Source organism: Crinia signifera, chromosome 8 (genome assembly GCF_055691185.1).
Source record: "Crinia signifera chromosome 8, ASM5569118v1, whole genome shotgun sequence".
NCBI lineage: Eukaryota > Metazoa > Chordata > Amphibia > Anura > Myobatrachidae > Crinia > Crinia signifera.
The window spans coordinates 73440070-73462810 of record NC_139224.1 but is presented as its reverse complement, the minus strand read 5'-3'; the positions used below and the strand labels follow the sequence as shown (position 1 = coordinate 73462810).

The 22741-nt window shown below is 43.4% G+C and overlaps 1 protein-coding gene across 1 annotated transcript in view; it reads right to left on the bottom strand.

The window, feature by feature from the left end:
• Nucleotides 1-14982: 14982 nt before the first annotated feature.
• The window catches only part of DDR2 (discoidin domain receptor tyrosine kinase 2), a 589808-nt gene continuing 582049 nt past the window's right edge, over nucleotides 14983-22741 (bottom strand). Inside the window, exon 17 of the mRNA XM_083156673.1 lies at nucleotides 14983-15539. Coding sequence (XP_083012799.1) covers nucleotides 15399-15539 — 141 coding nt within the window. The 3' untranslated portion in view covers nucleotides 14983-15398. The remainder of the gene's footprint in view (nucleotides 15540-22741) is intronic.

Genomic DNA, 22741 nt, shown 5'->3' with positions numbered 1-22741 from the left:
GGTTCTGCCCTAGATTGGATATCACCCCTCTGGGAAAGATCTGATCCAATTCTCACCGATTATGAGAGATTCGTCTCTACCTTCCGACGGATATTCGATGAGCCAGGAAGGCCTGTGTCAGCCTCTACAGAAATTCTCCGTATCAAACAGGGCTCTCGTTCCATGGGTCAATTCGTGGTTCAGTTTCAGACCCTTGCCTCCGAGCTCAAATGGAACAATGAGGCGCTAACAGCCGCCTTCTGGTTGGGCGTCTCAGAGCGCATCAAAGACGAACTTGCCACCCGAGATCTCCCCGAGCAGCTGGAAGATTTAATCTCCTTGTGTGTCAAAATAGACCTGCGCCTAAGAGAGCGAGGTTTAGAAAAATTAAAGAAAGTAGTTCCCCGAGTCCCGCCTCCGTCTCAGCACCGTCCAGCGACAACCTCCACAGAAGAACCTATGCAAATAGGTAGATCTAGGTTATCCACAGATGAACGGTCCAGGAGACAAAGAGAAAAATTATGTATCTACTGTGCCGCCCCCGGTCATTTCATTGGGTCCTGTCCCGAGCGTCCGGGAAACGCCAAGTCCTAACCTGCAGTGGGGGAGTCAGGTTAGGTTGTCTCAGTAAAGCTCCTCCCACCAATGACTTAATTCTACCTGTTGCCCTTGTGTCCCCTGTGGGTACCCTGAAAGTTTCAGCCCTGGCAGACTCCGGGGCTGCAGGGAACTTTATCTCAGCCGAGCTGGTAAAGAGGTGCAAAATCCCAATCCTGCCTCTTCCCCAGCCTCACTACCTCACAGCGGTGGATGGAAGCAGGATCCACGGGAGTGATATTGTGTATCGGACAGTCCCCGTCTCATTCCACGTAGGGGTACTTCATCAAGAATGTATGGACTTCCTGGTCATTCCTAAATCTTCTTATGATCTTGTGTTAGGATTACCATGGCTACAACTCCACAACCCTCGTATCGATTGGAGATCTCTCCAAATTGTGGAATGGAGCGATTATTGCCAGAAACATTGCTTGACTGAAGTAACTCCAGTCCGATCTTCCACAGTCAAAAGCCTTCCAGGTCTTCCATCAGCATATCATTCTTTCAGTGATGTCTTCAGTGAACAAGCCGCTGATGTTCTGCCTCCACACCGCCGATGGGATTGTCCCATCGATCTCCTCCCTGGGAAGTCCCCTCCTAAGGGGCGTACCTACCCCCTGTCAATCCCTGAGACCAAAGCGATGTCTGAATACATTCAAGAAAATCTCCAGAAAGGGTTCATCCGACCCTCTACCTCTCCTGCTGGTGCAGGATTTTTTTTTGTGAAAAAAAAGATGGAGGGTTACGCCCATGCATAGATTATAGAGGCCTCAATGAGATAACCATCAAGAACAGTTATCCTCTTCCCTTGATCACTGAACTATTTGATCGTATCAAAGGGGCAAAATTTTTTACCAAGCTTGACCTCCGAGGGGCGTATAACCTAATCAGAATTCGCCAAGGCGACGAATGGAAGACTGCCTTCAACACTAGAGATGGGCATTACGAGTATCTAGTGATGCCCTTCGGTCTCAGTAATGCACCTGCCGTCTTTCAAGAATTCGTCAATGAAATTTTTAGAGATGTCCTATACAAATATCTTGTTGTATACCTCGATGATATTTTGATTTTTTCTTCAGATCTCCAGTCTCACCGGTCTCAAGTCAAAGAAGTGCTGTCCCGTTTACGTGCTAATAAATTGTACGGTAAACTCTCCAAGTGCACATTCGAAGTTCCACAGATACCCTTCCTAGGGTATATCGTATCCGGCTCAGAGTTGCGAATGGATCCCGCAAAACTTGAAGCCATCGATAGTTGGTCCCAACCAACCACTCTCAAAACAGTCCAGCGTTTTATTGGCTTTGCCAACTACTACAGAAAATTTGTCAAAGGATTCTCCACCCTCATCGCCCCCATCACAGCCCTCACCCAAAAAGGTGCCAATCCAGCTGTCTGGTCCGAAGAAGCCTTGTCCGCATTCCACCTGCTAAAACAAGCCTTCATTTCTGCACCCATTCTCCGGCAGCCAGATACAGACAAACCTTTCCTCTTGGAAGTCGACGCCTCTAATGTGGGTGTTGGGGCTGTGCTCTCTCAAGTCACAGACGATGGCAAACAGCACCCCTGTGGGTTTTTCTCCCGGAAATTCCTCCCTGCCGAGAAAAACTATTCCATTGGCGATCAGGAGTTGTTGGCAATTAAACTTGCACTGGAAGAATGGCGATATCTGTTAGAAGGGGCCAAGTTTCCCGTGTCCATCTTCACAGATCACAAGAACTTACTGTACGTCCAGACCGCCCAGTGTCTTAATTCCCGCCAAGCTCGCTGGTCCTTATTCTTCTCACGATTTAATTTTAAAATTTTCTATCGCCCTGGGTCCCAGAATGTAAAAGCCGATGCACTGTCCCGCTCTATGGAAGATGACACAGTGCTACAAGAACAACGTCCCATCATCAGTCCTACGGCTTTTGCGGCCACCCATGTGTCACCTGTGCCACCTCGAGGAAAGATGCTAGTTTCACCTGAACTCCAGCCCAAAATCTTGTCTTGGGCTCACGCCTCGCCCTTCTCCGGTCACCCAGGTGTTCACAAAACCCTGGAAATTCTTCACCGGTCATATTGGTGGCCTCACATGAAAAAGGATGTCCAGGATTTCGTGGCCTCATGTCCTATCTGTGCCCAACATAAAGTCCATCGTCAGTCCCCTGCAGGTACTCTCCTTCCATTGCCCATTCCCACGCGTCCCTGGACGCACATTTCCATGGACTTTATTTCTGAACTCCCAAAGTCTCAAGAATGTAATACCATCTGGGTGGTGGTAGACCGGTTCTCCAAAATGGCACATTTCATTCCATTGACTGGCCTGCCCTCTGCTCCCAAGCTCGCCCAGATCTTCATCCAACACATCTTTCGAACTCATGGACTTCCCACAGATATTGTCTCCGATCGTGGAGTGCAATTTGTAGCCCGCTTTTGGAGAGCTCTCTGTTCTGCCCTGAAAGTGAAATTGAACTTTTCCACAGCGTACCATCCGCAGTCTAATGGGCAAACAGAGAGGGTTAACCAAGACCTAGAAGCATTTCTGCGCCTGTATGTGTCCTCGTCACAAGACAACTGGGTCAACTGGCTGCCTTGGGCTGAATTTGCCCACAACTTCAGATACCACACAGCTACTGGCTACTCTCCTTTCTACGTAGTCTACGGTCATCACCCTCGACCACCGATCTTTGAGCCCTTACCAGTTTTGGAAGTGCCTGCCGCATCTTCCACCCTCAAACATTTTTCGCAAGTTTGGAAAAATGTACATGTTTCTCTCAAGAAAGCCTCAAAGAGATACAAGTTCTTTGCTGACCGTAAAAGAAGAACAGTTCCTCAGTTAAAGCCTGGCGACAAGGTATGGCTTTCCACTCGAAATCTCCGCCTCAGAGTCCCGTCCATGAAGTTCGCCCCCTGATTCATTGGGCCATTCCCTGTGATCCAAAGGATCAATCCCGTAGCTTATAAGCTGAAGCTACCACCATACCTGAAGATCCCAAATTCCTTCCACATATCCTTATTGCGACCTCTTGTTCTCAACCGGTTCCAAAGTACTACTCCTGAGCTCCCCAGAGTTTATATCCATCGAGGGGTTGAATTCGAGGTCGATAAGGTGGTGGATTCTCGCAAAAGATATGGAAATATCCAATACCTCATCGATTGGAAGGGCTATGGCCCGGAAGAAAGAAGCTGGATCAATGCTGCAGATGTGCATGCTCCCCGTTTGATTGCAGCTTTTCATAAAGACAATCCAAGTAAGCCCAAAGGGTGTTCGGTGCCCACCCTTAAAGGGGGGGGTACTGTCATGAACCCCGGTTCCCGCACTGCTCGCATGCGCCCCTTACCGGCACGCTGGGGTAGTGTCCTCCGTAGGTCAGCTGACGGCACAGTCGGCAATCCCTGGCGTGATGTCTTTTGCTTCCAAGTCACCCCTGCGTCACTGTAAGCTCCAGGTGTATTCCCTGATCAAGTTGCGGGTCACATGATCCAGGTAAACTCCATCTCACTTCCTGGTCTGTGTGCTGCTGCTGCGGCTAATTCCATCACCTGCGTCTGATTCCCTAATCACCTGGAGGGATAAATACCCAGCTCACAGTCTCCTCCTTGTCTTGAACAACTCGTCAGTTTTCCTGTGAGCTCTCCAGCGTTAAGCTCCTGTCAAGACTCCCCACGTGCTCCAGAGGTCCGGTTTTCCTGAGTCCGCTGTCACCTGTGTTACTCTCAGCGTCCTGGTCATTCTACTCCTGCCAGAAGTCTCCACGTGTTTCCATCTGCCGTGTGATCCTGTCTTCTCGTGCAGCCCAGGTTACTTGCTCAGTGTCCGGTTATCCGTGGGTTCCGTGCCCGTCTCCTCTCGGCTCTCAGGCCGCTCCAGTGATCCCCAGTATCGGCTCTCTAGCCGCCCCAGTGATTCCAGCGATCCCCAGTGATCTCAAGTACCGGCTACTTAGCCGCTCCAGCAATCCCCAGTGATCTCAAGTACCGGCTCCTTAGCCGCTCCAGCGATCCCCAGTGATCTCAAGTACCGGCTCCTTAGCCGCTCCAGCGATCCCCAGTGATCTCAAGTACCGGCTCCCTAGCCGCTCCAGCGATCCCCAGTGATCTCAGGTATCGGCTTCCTAGCCGCTCCGGTATTCCTCATTGTCTCCAGTGTCCCCCTGTGTTACCCTCACGTCATCCCCGGCTTCCAGGCCGCATCCCACTACTCTCAAGAACCCTCCGTGTTGCTGTATAGCATTCAGTGCCATCGATCACCATCGATGGTTTTCGTACCCCATTAAAGACTCTTGATTCCAAACTCTGCTTAAGTCACAGGGGAACCTGGGCAGAGGGCCGCGACCTGGTCGGCAGTTGCAGCTAAGTCCATATCCCCTTGCGGGGGTCCCTGGTGAATACCACTGTCGGCTTAGACCCCGCGCCTCTACCTTAGGTCTCAGCCAATTCCCTGTGTCCCCGGCAGTTCAGCTCTCTCCTCTCTCCGTGCATGAGCTCCAGCTATCTCAAGCCTCCTCGCTTCCAGTTCCCTGCGCCCTCCACTGGCGCACCCAGGTCAGTGCCGGGAACACAGACAGTCCAGGCCGTGACACTTTGAATGTTCATCTTTGGGTGGATCACTTTCGCATGGAATCCCTGAGGTCGGTGCTGTTGAGCATAGAGCCAGGGGAGTTCTTAGCATCAGTGGACATTCAGGATGTCTCCATGTCCCGATCCACAAAGATTTTCAGTCTTTACTCCGGTTTGCAATCAGGGGAAGACATTGGCAGTTCCAAGCAATCCCGTTTGGGCTTGCCACGGCCCGAGAGTGTTCACCAAAGTGATGTCCACCATGGCTGCAGCTCTCAGACTGCAGGGAATAATTATTATCCCTTACCTGGACGATCTGCTCTTCAAAGCAGAGTCGGCAGAGATGTTACAGGTTCACCTGGAGGTGGCAACACAGTTTTTGAAAAGTCAGGGCTGGATTTTGAATCTGCCCAAGTCCCATTTGACACCAATGCAGACCCTGAAATTTTTGGGGGTGATCATAGACACGCACCTTCACAGGGTTTTTCTCCCAGAATCCAAAGCGGAAGAGATTTGGCTGATGGTGTTAGAGATCCTGCAAGCACCGGCACCATCGGTGTGGCAGGGGGTAAGGTTGCTAGGAAAGATGGTGGCAGCTTTCAAAACTCTGCAGTTCGCCAGATTCCGTTCCAGGATTTTCCAATGGAACATCCTATCCTGTTGGTCCGGAGATGCCAAGAGGATGAAGCAGGAAGTTTTATCCCTGTCACTGGAGTCCAGGGAGTCCCTCCTATGGTGGACGGATGTGGAAAATTTGCAGCTGGGTAGATCTCTCAGGCCCTGGGATTGGCTGGTCATAACGACCGACGCCAGTCTGAGGGGCTGGGGGGAAGTAGTTCTTCACCTGAGACTTCAGGGCCTTTGGCCGAAGGAAGAGTCAAAACTGCCTATAAACATTCTGGAGCTGAGGGCAGTCTTGAACGCATTGATCCAGGCGGAGGTTTTTCTGAGAAGTTCCCCACTGAGAATACAATCGGACAATGCAACAACAGTGGCTTATTTGAACCATCAAGGTGGGACATGCAGCAAGATGGCGATGGCGGAAGTTTCCAAGATCTTCAGTTGGGCAGAGACCAACGTTCCGGCATTGTCGGCGATATTTATTCCAGGTGTCAGGAATGTGGAAGCAGACTTTTTCAACAGGGAGTCCCTTTGGGAAGGAGAATGGTCTCTCCATCAAGAGGTTTTTCAGGAGATTGTGAATCGATGGGGTCTGCCAGACATAGACCTGATGGCGACAAGAGTGAACCGTCAGGTTCAGAGATTCTGCTCGCGGGTGAGGGATCCCGCTGCTTGGGCAGTGGACGCCATGACAGTTCAGTTGGACTTCCAGATGGTGTACAGTTATCCCCCAATTCCCATGTTACTGAGGGTGTTGAAGAAAATAAAGAATCTAATTGCACCAGACTGGCCCAGGAGGTCATGGTACTCCGATGTACTGAGGTTGTTGAAGGATTCCTGGAGGCTTCCTCATCGTCAGGACCTGTTAGGCCAGGGACCGTTTCTTCACAAGGACCCAGGTCGTCTCAATTTGACGGTGTGGCCTATGAAACCTCCTTATTAAAGAAAAAGGGGTTTTCTGATGAGGTCATCCAGACCATGCTGAGGGCCCGTAAGCCGGTGTCTGCGGCAAATTACCATCGGGTCTGGAAGATATACATTAGATGGTGTGAAAGACAGAAACTTCACACTTCCAGATTCAAATTGTCAAGACTTTTACATTATTTACAGGATGGTTTTTCATCAGGCCTTAGTCTGCAATCCTTAAAGGTGCAGCTTTCGGTCTTATCCATATTCTTTCAAAAGAAAGTAGCTTTGCTACCTGAGATTCAAACGTTTTTACAAGGGGTTGCTAGACTTAAACCACCTTATAGGCAGCCGGTGGCGCCTTGGGACTTATCTTTGGTCTTATCTATGTTACAGAATCCTCCTTTTGAACCGCTAAGATCTGCGGAGTTAAAGTATGTGACCTGGAAGCTCACTTTTTTGTTGGCAATTGCATCAGCCAGATGAGTGTCTGAGTTGGGTGCCTTGTCTTGCAAGTCACCGTTTTTGATTTTTCATGATGACAGGGCCGTGATGCGAACAGTGCCAAAATTCCTACCTAAGGTAGTGTCATCTTTTCATTTAAACCAAGACATTGTACTTCCAGTGTTTTCTCCCCCAGACGGGGTTAAAAATAGGGACAAACTGAAGAGATTGGATGTAGTTCGCGCCTTGCGAATTTAAATTGAGAGGGTAAAGGACATTCGAAAATCGGATTTACTCTTGGTGCTATATGATGTGCATAAGGTTGGGTGGCCTGCTTATAAGCAAGCCATCGCTCACTGGTTGAGATCTACCATTGCCTTTGACTACTGTAAAGCAGGTCGACCAGTTCTGTCTCGGATAAATGCACATACCACCAGGTCGGTTGCTTCCTCCTGGGCGGTGCGCCATAGGGCTACGGCGGAGCAGTTGTGTAAGGCTGCCACCTGGTCCTCTGTTCAAACCTTTACCAAATTTTACAGATTTCATGAATTTGCGTCGGAGGACGCTTCATTTGGACGGGCAGTGATGAGAACTGTTGGTCTGAGCGTACCCTCCCAAAGGACCGGCTCGTGAACATTCCATTGTGAATCTGTGTCACTGGACTGGACGAAAGAGAAAAGGGGATTTTTGTAAGAATTTACCGTTCGAACCCCTTTCTCTGAGTCCAGTCCGGTGACACAGCGATCCCTCCCTAGTGCTCAGTTAAGTGTACCGTTCATGTGTTGTCATGTTATGGTTCTGTTATGTTACATATAAAGTGTTCAGGCATTGTTCTAATGTTATGTATCCTAGTGTGCTCTTGAAGTTGAACTGAAGCATGATGGGATGCAGAGGGAGGAGCCTGCTCCCAAAGAATTGAAGCATAGGTGCCTGGCTCCTGGCGGACCCTACTACATCCTATTGTGAAGCTGTGTCACCGGACTGGACTCAGAGAAAGGGGTTCGAACGGTAAGTTCTTACAAAAATCCCCTTTTTTTCTTCTTGGTATGAGACAATACTTTCTAAAACACATACAGTACTCGGAGTGCTACAATTGCCATTAGCCTCTGAAGCAATAATTGACTGTGAGACCTAAATTGCCTAATGTTCATTTGAAATGTAGTTTTGCTCATACATAACACAAACCCATTCTACTAAAACTAGAGCACATTTCAGCCTTATTGTTACCAAGTTTGAACATTTACTCTTCTATTGACCTACTGTTTCCATTTCCAAATGTTCTGCGCTTAATACTGATTCCCTGGTACCATATCACTGATACCATTATGTCTAGATATTTAGGTAAAACATGACTGCATCCACTTCAACAAGATAAATGGTAACACAAATTTAACACACACATTACAAATATACAGTATACATTACAGAAAACTAGCATTATTTGATAAATTGATGTTTCATGACCCTAGTTTTGCTTAACAATTAGGGGGATATTCAATCTTCAGGTCACGGCAGGCGAGCTTGCTCGCCTGCCGTGACCCAGTCCCGTTCTCGGTCAGCTCGACCGAGAACACGCAGGCGGGATTCAATGTCCCGCCTGCAGCGGGGCGAGAAGGGGGCGTGGCCGCGAGTTGCGGCCGGGAAGTGACGAGCTGCAGCCGGCAGCTCGTCACTTCCCGGCTGTTCTCGGCAGAACGAGCCCGACAGCTAGAGATGTCGGGCTCGTTCTGGCAGGAAACCCTGTTCAATGCTGTCGGGGAAGACAGCATTGAATAGGGCCCGTCGAGCATCTCCCCCACGGGAGATGCTCGACGGAGATTGAATATCCCCCTTAGTGGTAAATTTACTGAAAGTTTCTATAAAAAAAAAATTGGTGGTGTTTATCATAACAATCAATCAGATTCAAGCTATTATTTCTTTATTCCATCTAAAAATATGTTAGTTGAGTATAATTGCTTGCTATGGGCAACACTACAATTTCCTTTTTAGAAACATTCATAAATATACCCCTTAGGGGGAAATGAAATCAACAGTCAATTCTTATAATTACAGATTGTGGATAATCTTTTAAAACTAGATTACATTTAGCATTTATTTTTAAAGGTAAAATCAAGCTGTGTTTTACTTTAAAAAATTAAGTTTGAAGTCACTGCAAAAAATTGTAAAGCATAATATATTAAGTTATTAAGTGATAATATAACAATTCATGCACTTTTATTAAGGTTGCTGATTCCATTTGTTTTAGAGCATATAAAACTCACAAGTCTATAATGTTATGGAAAATCAATACTCTGACTTGCACTATTTGAACATTTTGTACCATTGTGTCACTTCCTACATTTATTAATAATCATCATGACAAATATATACTGTATCATAAAACAGATAGGCCTAAATATGCATTACACTGCACACAAAATCTATGCAAAGTTACATAAGAAAAACAGAAGGTTACATTTGGCACAAATCTTCAATATTAATTAATATTTTGATTTTTGTCTTCTGCTAACTACACATTTAACTATCTGTGGTAGTAAGATAAATACTGTATAACATACTTGACTTCCCTCCCAAAATTCATAGTAAGAGAAAAGAAAAAGGTTGGAGAGTTCTGAGGTGCACTCTGAAAATATGTCTGGAGGACATCCAACTGATAATTCACAATTTCTAAAATTTAACTTTTATTGTTGCAATTAAAAAGAGGTGTACTATTTACACCATCTTCAATAAGACGATAGTAAGAATGTGCAGAAAAAAGATAAGAAATTGTGGTTAAAACCAAGATGTGGATACTGAGTTAAACAGTTTCATTAACTATGTCTGTTAATTCCCTGTCATGTTCTGTAGGATATAATTCCTATATTCCCAGGGCTTGCTGAGATTTCTGCTATAGTTCTCTGATTTTTTTTTAAATATGGTCACAAAAACTGATACGATTCATGTATGTTATATTGGGACACCTTGGGCCTTATTCTAGTTCACTCTTAGAGGCAAATTCCTTCTTAGATGGACAAAACCATGTGCACTGCAGGGGGGGCAGATGTTACTTGTGCAGAGAGAGTTCAAAGTGAGATCTATATTGCAGTGTAAAAATAAAGCAGTCAGTATTTTCCCGGCACAGAAACAAAATAACTCACCCAAATCTAATTCTAGCTGCACCTGTTACATCAGCCCCCCTGCAGTGCACATGGTTTTGTCCATCTGAGAAGGAATTTGCCTCTAAGAGTTAACTAGAATAAGGCCCCTTGTCTCTTCTTCCTTATACAAAATGTCTGTATTTATACAATGTATCATTAGTCTGACTTTTATTAGCACTCTGCAGAGTTATTGTAACAGTGCTGACCTCCTATATTGGATTAGGACAGCACGGTGTACTTCACTGTTTCTTGGATAGAAGGGTGCAGGTGATACCCTGCTATTTTGTCACTGCAATTATTATGCCCTTGCAGACAGTGTGTGAATTAATTATGTTTTTACAGTTGACATTTGTAGTGTGTGGGTCATTTAATAAACTCTTGTTTGTGCTCAATTCATTGTTTGCCAATGGTGCTGGTATCTAGCGTGTTAGACTCTCTGTGTCATACAACACAATACGGTACTTCTGTAGTTTCACTTAACTCCATCCCAACATGGATAGTTCTTACCCCCACTATCCATGTTGGCATGGAGTTGATTTTAAATAGCGTGGCGAGCGTAGCGAGCCACCGAGCCCGCAGCGTGGGCGAGTTTTAAATAGCGTGGCGAGCGTAGCGAGCGAAGCGAGCCCCTCAAGGGGACTCAGACGCACAGCGCCATACTGGCGCCGTGAAACTACAGAAGTACCCACAATACTCCTATATATGGGTATGTGCCAATATAGGAGGTGAGCACTGTTACAATTACTCTGCAGAGTGCAAATAAAAGTCAGACTACTGATACATTGTATAAATACAGACACTTTGTATAAGGAAACACAGGTGATAATGAGCGCTGATTAAAATATTCTGCACTGCAGCTGTACCAAAAGGGGAAATTACCTAAACCCCTTAGATATGGACCAAGCAGAAAGAAAAAAAGAAATATGGAACAGCGCTGTGCTGAATAATATGAATAAATATATTAAAAATTATACAATACTATGGCCACCAATAGACAGACAAGACTCACAACATATATAGAACTTATTAGTCCATTCCCCTCACAACAAAACTGGTTAGTGATTCATTAGATGTATGCAGACAATTTGTTACTTTGTAACCAGAACTTGGGTTAGTTATAAATCAACACTTGATGTGCACATGCAAGGTACTTAAATTGGTTTCCAGTCTTGAGGCAGTGATGGGGTATTCCTTAGGGCTTTGTAGATACCATAATGTTGTCTCTGACCGTTGGTGCAGTCCCTATTACAAGGTCATATCCAAGATCAATTTGTAAGGTGTCTGTTTGCAGCCAAAAGATGTCCCCTCTGACCTCTCTACGTGTTTCTCCGCCCCAAACGTATCAGCGGCTTCCTCAGAGTGGCCAATACTTTGTATAAGGAAGACGAGACAAGGTGTCCCAATATAACATAAATGAATCGTATCAGTTTTTGTGACCATATTTAAAAATCAGAGATCTATAGAAGAAATCACAGCAAGCCCTGGGAATAGGAATAAAAACCTACAGAACATGACAGGGGATTAACAGACATAGGGGGTATTCAATGTCAGGGTAACGGCTGTCGAGCAAGCTCGACAGCCGTGCCCCTATCCCGTTCTCGCTTGGCTCGACTGAAGCTCGGCGGTCGGGATTCAATGTCCCGGCCGCTGAGCGGCGAGAAGGGGGCGTGGCCGCGAGTTGATAACGGAAATAGACGAGCTCCGGCCGGGAGCTCGCCTATTTCCGGCTTTTCTCGGCAGAACGAGCCCGACAGCTTGTGATGTCGGGCTTGTTCTGCGGAGAACCCCTGTTCAATGCTGTCGGGGAAGACAGCATTGAATAGGGCCCCGCAGCCATCTCCCCCGTCAGGAGATGGCTGCGGGTGCACGACAAAGATTGAATACCCCCCACAGTGAATGAAACTGTTTAACTAACTCAGTATCCACATCTTGGTTTTAACCACAATTTCTTATCTTTTTTTCTGCACATTCTTACTATCATCTTGAAGAGGGTGTAAATAGTACACCTCTTTTTAATTGCAACAATAAAAGTTAAATTTTAGAAATTGTGAATTATCAGTTGGACGTCCTCCAGACATATTTTCAGAGTGCACCCCAGAACTCTCCAACCTTTTTCTTTTCTCTTACTTCGAATTACTGTACAGGAGAGGGGTAGCACCGCATTCTTATGAATGTAAAAAATATCATAGTTTAAAAACAATAAAGAAAATGAAAATATGAATCATAGGAAGATGAACAAAAAAAAGTACTCAGTGTGGAATTAAAAACCCTTTCCTCTAATTTTCCCTCCCAAAATGACTGAGAGGCTCCAGAAAATTGTGTGGCGTGAAAGGACAAGCAAGTCTCCTGGGTAAGGCCCCCTCTAACCTGCTGTCTAATTAGCAAATAATGTGGTTGATCTGGGCGGCAAATTATATGATTCTGCTGAGCATTGTAAGGGGGCAAGACTTACAGTGATGTGAATGCAACTACCACCCCCTGACCATTTTCTTCTATTAGTTGTATTTTACACATGCAAAGACCATAGGAAATAGAGGCTACAAAGCATACAGTAAGTATGCTATTTGTGCATGTTTAACATGTGACATGGCATGCTGGAATGTGTAGTTCCACAGTAGCTTGGCCAGTAATATGTCAAATTCCCCTGCTGTACAAGAATCAGTAGCAGACCTGCCATCAAAATTTGTGGGGCCAGGAAGTCACAAAATAGGTAGGGCCCTGTCCTGGGAGCATCAGTGATATGGATACTGTGGATGGAACAACATCAGGAGTAGGGTATAAATTGGTGAATAAACCATAAATCGGTTTAAAAAGGAACTTGTCAAAGTTTGGGCTGTGGGGGAGGGTGGATTTTGCAGACATAATAATGCCCTTTCTTTGATTGCTTTTAAATGTGATGCTTCATTGTTTTCTATGTTTTTGTTAGTCCATATTGTCAGTTGTTTTGTCTCCTCCATGGTGGTGCCCATTGTTTTGTTGAGGACATTTATATACAGTTACATCTTCAGTTGCAGGGGCCATTAGGTCCCCCTCTCTGACCAGGACAAAAGTCTCTGGAGCACCCCCCTGATGGCAGCCCTGATCAGTAGTAGTAAGTCACTTTTTGTGTATTTGCATCTGTATTTGCATATTTACTCCTGTTGCTTCTCAATGAGCAATTTGCCTTATTACTCTGGTGGTAATCCCATTGTGTCTTGTTACAAGTTCAGTATGAAATACCGACGGTCCTAATACCAACAACCGTTGACCGACGGTCAAAATACAGTCAAAATACTGACAGTCAAAATACCGGCAAGGTCAAAGTACCGTCATTTAAAATGTACACAGGACAGGTCCAAAAGTATACAGAAGTAATTCATATTTTGTTGGTCTGTATGTTGACATAGGTCAACATGAAACCCGTATGAGTGCACTGCGTCCTCTCGCATGCTTCGGGCACGGTGCCTCGCTATGCTCGGCACACTATTTTATTCTCCCTCCACGTCCTAGTGGATGGTAGGGCATGGAATTCCGCCTGTCGGCACACATCGGTGCGACATGGGCAGTCAAACGTAGTACCGCGTCCCCTCGCATGGCTTGCTACACTCGCCATGCTTTGGGCGCGATGGCTTGCTGCGCTCAGCACACTATTATATTCCCCCTCCATGTCCACTGGGATGGTAAAGTATGAACAAGTTAAATTTCGGTATTTTGACCGTGTCAGTATTTTAGATGTCGGTATTTTGACCTTGTCTGTATTTTGACCATTGGTCAATGGTTGACGGTATTATGACCGTTGTTGGGATTTTGACCGTTGGTAATTTGACTGCATCTGCTTGTTACATGTGACTTGAATGTGTTATACACATTGTTTTGGTGCCAGGGGTAGGGTGACTACTTGCACATTCTCTTGTTATATAAACATTAAAATAACCTACTGCTTGTTCTCAGTAAGATATGTCATATTAGTAAACATTGTGGCTCTGTTTTATATATTTAAATATGAAAAACAATGTAATTGTCAGTGCCGCAGAGAAGGGAGAGAGGTGCAGATTGGGATGGAAAACCATCCCAGGAATTAGTGAAAGAAGTCCTAATAGAGGCAGGGTCTGTAGAAGGGGTGTGGCTTGTTGAGGGGGGCGGATTCTTCCTTACTTTCCACTTGTTTCAATGCTTAATTCAATACATAAACTGTATTTCCACTTGTTTCAATGCTTAATTCAATACATAAACTATATCCATAAAACTAGGATCTTACCTAGAGGTATGTGAGCAGGGGATCTTTGGATGGCACCATCACTGCACCACAGTCCATGCATCTGGTTAGCTGGGTGTCTGTATTGGCTCCCTGCAGCATTTAATGCTGCTGCAGTCTAGCAACCCCTTATAGGGCCTTATTTTGGTTCATTCTTTCTGACAAAATCCTTCTTAGATGGACAAAACCATGTGCACTGCAGGGGGGGCAGATGTAACATGTGCAGAGAGAATTAGATTTGGGTGAGTAATTTTGTTTCTGTGCAGGGAAAATACTGACTGCTTTATTTTTACACTGCAATATAGATCTCACTTTGAAGTAAAACCCCACCCAAATCTAATTCTCTCTGCACATGTTACATCTGCCCCCCCTGCAGTGCACATGGTTTTGCCCATCTAAGAAGGATTTTGTCAGAAAGAATGAACCAAAATAAGGCCCATAGTGAGGACTCTCTGGGCAGTGCTGCATTTACAGTGGCAGCAACGCCTCCTCGGGATGACATCATGATGCCATAGTTAGGGAGGATTGGCTGACACAAGTTGCAGAACAGAAGAGTTACAGCACTGCATACAGTAAGACACATCCAGATCTAACATAATTATGCAGAACACAAACTTGTCATTCTCACAGGCCTACTATACAGTGGAAAATATATAGGTAAAAAATGGTGCTTATGTTTTCAGCTTGAAAATGCAACTTGAAAAATTCCTTTTGACATGATATCCAGTTTAGTGATATGAAACACTTATAGAAAACATACAGTATACACTGATCATTTAAAACCCCTACCTTTTCAGATAACACTAGATTATTTTAAGGATTCTCAAGGATTAAACGAAAATATATCGAGGATTCATATTTTTTCAATGTCCTGTTAAGTTTAACATATCTTCTGTCAAACATTTCCTATGCTTTTTCAAAGTATTGGCTGTATTTATTGATCAGTCCTCTAAATTAGGCTCTGGTTGCAAAACTTGGTAGATCTCTTGGAAGCTTGGCCGGTCTTTAGTTTCCCTACGCCAACAGCTTAGCATCAGTTTGTAAACAACGTCTGGACAAATGTTTGGCTGCGGAAGGTGTACCTAGCAAGATATAATATCAGAATATGTTACTACTGTTCCAATCATCATTATTTATATAAAGGATAACAACATGGTCTGCAGCATTTTACAATCAGTACAATCTTAATACATACTTACAGTAACTAACAATAATATCTTCTAAATAATGATAGAGGTTAGAGAGCCTGGTGAGAAGTAAAGCAGTGTATAGAGCCATCCAAACCATAAGCTTTTTTAAAAACAGATCATGAAGCAATAGGAAGGGTACTTGTGCTTGGTGTGGATCGTTTGGTCTACATTAACAACTAGGTCGACAAGCATTGGGTCGACACCACTAGGTTGACATGGGTCAAGGTCGACATTTGTCTAGGTCGACATGACATTAGGTCGACATGGGGGTTTTCACAGTTTTTTTACCCGAATGTTGACACAGTTTGAAGTGCACCGCATCCCCTCGCAACGCTCGCAATGCTTCGGGCACGGTGCCTCACTACGCTTGGCAAACTATTTTATTCTCCGACCACGCCCTTATGGATGGTAGGGCATGAAATACCGCCTGTCGGCACATGTCGGCTCAAAAAACAGTGAAAAACCCAATGTGGAACTTTTGACTGTTGACCTAGCCCATGTCGACCTAATGCTTGTGTCAACCTAATGTCATGTTGACCTAGACCCATGTCGACCTTGATCCATGTCTACCTTAACCCACGTCAACCTTGTTGCATGTCGACCTATTGGTGTCGACCTAGTTGTTGTAGTCCGAATGACCAAATTCCCTTGTGCCTAGAAGTATATTATATAGGTAGCCATCCCATCCTCTTAAAGATCAATTCCAGGATACTGTATCCAGGGCATGCTTTAAGAGTTATTCCAATTGAGTATTGTCGTGATTTCAAGATTTAGGGTTCAAAACAGGAGTGGATTTGATAAAAAAGCAACACAGGAAATGGAAACTACATTGGGGGAAAAAGAAAAGCTTTCCACCAGAGGACCACAAAAACCTCTGAATATAGGGGGCAGCAATCTAAACCCAGATTAAATCCTCCCTTCTAGAAAAGGTTAAAATACTGATATTATCAGCGCTTCTGTGTGGCATATTGTCACAAAAACCTACCCCACATTGGGGGAAATTTACTAAGTTGAGAGTTCTATTTCACATTCGATGTTGCTTAGGGCAACCAATCTTCTAGAAGGTGCTAAATAAATAAGTAGATTCTAATTGGTTGCCCATAGCAACATCCCATATAAATTAGAACTCCCATCTTAGTAAATTCCCCCCATTGTGTTTTAAGGGGCTGGGGTCTGTAGAGGGGGTCACTTGTCAAAGAGCCTGATTCTGATTTGAAGGTAGTTGCTGCATTGTGTATTGCTGCATTACTTCTGCAGCTTTATGTAATGCCTCTATACAGCCCTTTTCTGGAATAAATCCATGCATTTGAATATGAAAAAACAGAGATGTCTAATTTCAGTGTCTACAGATGCAGCAATCATCTTTCGATGCAACCACCAGTCACACCATTGAAACATTCACCTCATGCTAGGTGCATATCATTCATCTGAGTATTTAAGCAAATCAGCATTTCTGTACACACTTTTAGTAACACTCCCTATGTTTCTCCAATAATACGCCAATACTATGTAACATCTGTGTTTGATTAGCCAAGAATGCCCAACTTATTTCTAATCTACTTCTTGAAGCATCCATCTGAAACTGTCCTGAAACTCTGTAAAAACATTATTTGGAGGCATACGCAGATGAAAAATTTACTAGAAAAAAAAAAGAAAAAAACATACATTCATATTAGCCCCCACAGGAAAACAAAATAAAACCTACATACTGTAATTTCCCAAGTCCCCCACAGAAGACTGACCTTTCTGCTAGACTTCTTGACATGCTTGGCTTAGGTCAATGTGTATTCTGTGGTATAGCTCCCAGCACCATGGACTGTACTGTGCCTTAGAGCTAGGTAGAGGTAGGGTGGGTAATTTATGTCCTGGGATGGGTATGGCAGGCAGAGTATTTCATCAACAGTTTATAGACCCAACTATAGCCCCCCTAATCTTTAAGCAGATTCTAAAAAAAACTGAATATTTCTCTATATTAAGGGAAAAACAACAGAGTGCTTTTTTTGCGGTGCACCACAAGAAAAATTGTTTTATAAAAAGTAACTTTTATTGATATATTTTAAAAGATGTTGCGAATATAAAAGTAAACATATAACACAAGACAAATATGAATAAAAAGGAATCAGACTTCCTAACGTGGCGGGGGGTTTTGGAGTAATGTGAGGTTATCTAATTTCTTATGTCAGTCTAACCTAGTCGTTCAACCACCAATGAGTATGGAGACAGTGGATATTCCTATATTAGTCCACTGAAATGGGAACCGTGTCCCTATTTCCTCCGTTTAGTGGTGAGTATGTCCTTAATTGGATATGGACGGCGTCCCGTCCGTATATACCAATTCTTCAGAGATACCAAATGGCAGCATACGTTGTATGCCACACTGGTACTTCTGCCAGTTGAACCCTGTATTCATAAATCTCGACAAATATCTTGATGGTGTATACGGATTCGATTATATATCAGGCACCACACTTTCAGTACATTTCGGTCGACACACTTGATAGAGTGGATTCTGAATGTATATGTCAGAAAAAGTTAAATGTACTGAATAGTGTCACTGTAATCACAATGAGATATGTGGTAGCTTATGCTCAGACGACATCAAGCCTTGTGTTTGATTTGGTGCTCAGATAAGTTTCCGCTGTGTAAACGGGTCTGTATATCCGTGCGGTTTTAATGTGCTGATGCGCACTGTCGAGATTTCAAATAAAATTTAAATTAGCGGTAATTATAATGTAACCATTAAGCTACTGGTGTCATTGGTGGTGTTATTGCCAGCAGGGGTCTGCAGCCAATGTTGATATATTACGACAGATACCCTGATGGTGTATACTCTCACACTCAGGTCGACATTTATAAAATGTGCTTCAATTCGGTGCTGTTTATAAGCATTATCACAGTGTTGCCACCAGTGGTGTAATTTGTCAGGATTCGATTGAAGCATATATCGGGAGGTGGTAATCAGTAGTATTAATGGCGATTGACATTCAAATGCACTAAGTATATATGCTTTATTGTTCTGTGTCCACACTTTATGTGTCGGTATAGCCACTAGTTTTGGCTAACCCCAAAACAATATAATCAAAAAACAGTGTCACTGTCCGCAGAGCCCTGCCGTGAGTAGTGACAGAATATTTTATTTCACCATATGCAAGGGTCTGTCAGGCTGTGCAGTATGAGCACGCTGATGCACCCTGTCGGAAATGAGTGTTGCAAAATATACAAAGTGTCAATCGGGTGTCCTGATTCATGTATGTTACACTGAATAAACACCAAACAGTGTCACAGTCTGCAGAGCCCTGCAGCGAGTGATCACAAAAATAAATAATAATTCAACTACACTAGTGTACAAGTATCGAACTGTACAACTCAAGTGTGCTGATGCACCTTGCCAGGGTTGAGCGTTGCGATAAACACTGTATCAATAGGGTGTTAAATCGTGTGTATGACACTATACAAATCACCAAACAGTGTAACTATCTGCGGACCTTGCAACAGTGGTTACAAATATTCACAATTGCACTGAGTGCAATCGTCTGTTAAGCCGTGTGGCTTCAGCGTTCTGTGCGCCAGATTCTGACAGGTACTGTGGCTTACATGTACCGCTAGGTTTCTATGTGACTGACAAAGTTATAACATTACAACATTAAAGTTATCCCTCATTCCCCCCGCTCACGGGAAACGCCTGACGCGCGTTTCGCAAATGAGCTTTTTCAGTTACATAGAAACCTAGCGGTACATGTAAGCCACAGTACCTGTGGACTCCTGAAACCACACCAGATTATGATTCATTATATAGAATTCACATCCGCTTCTCTGTGTCTAAAGCATATCAACAACAATACAGACAAAGACAAGACAAAAGACAATGGACTAGAAACATTATAATAGTACTGTTGAGATTAAGGAATAACTCTAGAAGAAAGAGGGCAAATGGATAGGGGAAGGGGGAATGGAGATGCTTTTTTTTTAAATTTATCTCTTCTTTGTGATGTTCAGAATGCTATAATAAATAATTTGAACCGTCTAAAAGATGTCAGTGTCTATATTTTCCTGATTTTAGATTCAAGCGATACAATACATTTACACAGGATTGTCAATTATAGGCATCATACCTCATTACAACAAGGCTTGATATAACTCATAAGGATCTATCTTAAATTCCCAATCCCATTTGTTTCCCCTCAACTTTATGCAATTAGCTTAGAATAGATGATTATTGAAAAAAAAAATGGGGTGTACAATGACCATCAGACCTTTTACTTTCAAGCTTTTTCAAATATTGACAGAATATGTGTCTTTGTGTTTCCATCTAGCGTATCTATGAATGGCGACCATTTCTTTAAAAATTTAACAGTTCCATTAGGAAGTTCCAGCTTTGCATATTTCCTGTCGAAGCACAGTATTTGCTTTAGATTCTGTTGAAGTGTTGCCAGTTGAGGAGCTGATTTCTTCGTCCAAAATACTAGAATGCATTTCTTCGCTACTGCAAGTATCACAATGAGCAATGATAACTTATTTTTATCGAGCTTATCCATTGGCCAATGTTTGAAGGATAACCCCATTAGTGCCATAGGTTCCATCGTGAATCTGACCTGAAATATCTCGAATAAAAAGTTCAATACCTTCCACCAGAACTTTCTGATTTTATAGCATGACCACATACAATGTGCAAAATCAGCTTTAGCTGTTCCACACTTAAGACAATTCCTCTGCTCTTCTTGAACCATAAATTTGCACCGATCAGGAGTTATATACATCCTATGGATAGTGTGCATAAAAACCTCTTGTAAATATGCAGATTTTAAAACCTTTAAAGATTGAGTCTGTAAACCTACTACCTCATCTAATTGAGATAGATAGGGAATATCAGAAGTCCACTTATTTAGTAATACCTGCCATTGTGCGGGTTTTTTCGGTAATTTTGTTAACGAGAAGCATATACAGGTATTTAATCTTATACGTGTTATATAATAAGTAATTAAGTAGTAAATCTATAGAGGTAACCTGAGATATATTTATTGGGCCTGTCATGGTTAATCAGGGAGCTTTTATGGCAGCAAGGAAGTGTCGAACTTGGAAATATTTTAATAAATGGGACTGTGGAAGGTTATATGCTTGGGAAAGATATGAGAATATATGTATGGTTCCTCCTGGATCGAAAACCTTGCTAGACAAGTCTAGACCTTTATCCCGCCAATCATTATAAACCGAGTTTAGCAGAGATGGGATAAATGACGGGTTACCCCACAAATACATAAACTAAGATAAATAAGGGTTCCTAGTAACTTTTTTATTAATTATCATCGACACGGCATAGGTATCCCTGAAAAGTATGTTTGATTTGGAATATCCGCTAATTTTGATTGAATTAAAGCTCCTGGAGTGTACGTATGGAAGACAGCACGGTCCAACTCAGGATTCGTATAGGTAGCCCTGTTTAGAATCCAGTCTGATATATAGCGAAAAAATATGGCCATAGAATAGATGTTTATTTCAGGAAATCCAAAGCCCCCTTCTTCCCTTGGCATCTTTAGTTTCAATTTAGCTATCCTAGGGCAGTTTCCTTGCCAGATAAATCTGAAGAACATAGATTCAAGGCGAGTAATATCCAGCTGTGTCAGCCTTATAGGAATCATTTGCATAGCATAAAAAATTTTTGGGAATATAATCGACTTTATAATCGCTAAACTTTCTAGCAGAGATACAGGGAGATCCTTCCAGGCAGTCAGTTTGTTGCTATGGAGTTAATAATTTGTGTAAAATTTAGATTCTACAGTTTAGATAAGTCCGCGCTGATCTGGATGCCCATGTATTTAAAGTGAGATTTGGTGAAGGTAAAAGGAATATATCTGTTTTAAAGAAGACGGCTCCAAACCTTCCAGCAGCATTATTTCTGACTTAGACAAGTTTACCTTAGATCCGGAAATCTCCCTGAATGAGCCAATAAGATGTAAAAGTGCTGGGATAGAATGGTTTGGCTTTGATAGAAAAATTAATGTATCGTCTGCAAAGAGCGCGACTTTTAGTTCCTCTGAGTGTATTTTTATTCTGTGTATGAGTGGAGAGAGTCTAATTGCTATCGCCAGAGGCTCAATCGCCACCGCGAAGAGCAATGGCGATAACGGACAGCCTTGGCGAGTACCTCTACCAAGTTGGAAGTAATCTGATAGGAGACCATTGCATGCTATTGCTGATTTTGGTGCTGTGTATATTGTCCTAATTGTTGAAGTGAATTTGGAGGGGAACCCAAATAGTTCTAAGGTTCTATTTAAATGCGACCACAGTACTAAGTCAAATGCTTTTTAAGTCAATACCATATGAGGGTTTACTACTTTGCAGTGGAGTGTCGGCCTGATATAAACCCCGTCTGGTCTTTATGCACGATTGTAGGTATAATCGGTTTCAATCTCTCTGCCCAAATTTTTGTATATATTTTATAATCTGCATTTAGCAGAGAGATTGGACGATAAGATCCTGCTCATATCAAATCTCTACCTGCCTTGGGCAGAACTTCGATTATCGCATCCGAAAAATATAGAGCTGGGGTAGCCAACCCTAGTCCTCGAGAGCTACCAACAGTGCATGTTTTGCAGGTCTCCCCACAGAATCCCAAGTGAGCTAAATGTTGGACAAACATTTACTGGAGAAAAACATCCATGGGTACAAATAAGAAATATAATTTGTCAGTAAAATACCAGAACCTACCAAATCAGCAATGGATATCTATACCAGGTTGAACTAGATGGACGCAATTCAGCCTTACCTACTATGTAACTATGTAATTAGCTCCATCTGTGTATCTTTTAAAATGTGTCAGTGATTGAGTGCAGCTGTGCAGCAGCTAGGTTGTCTGGAAAATGTAAACTGTTGGTAGCTCTAGAAGGCTAGGGTTGGCTACCACTGATATAGAGTGAGGTCTCCTCCATTTCCAATATGATTAAAACAGGCCGTTAAGGGCTGAGCACTATATATGGTTCCATGAATTTATAGAATTCATTTGAGTAGCTGTCTGGGCCTAGAGCGTTGGCCAATTTCAATTGTTTAATAGCTCTCGACACCTCCTCTGCACTAATCGGAGCTTCCAAGGACAACTT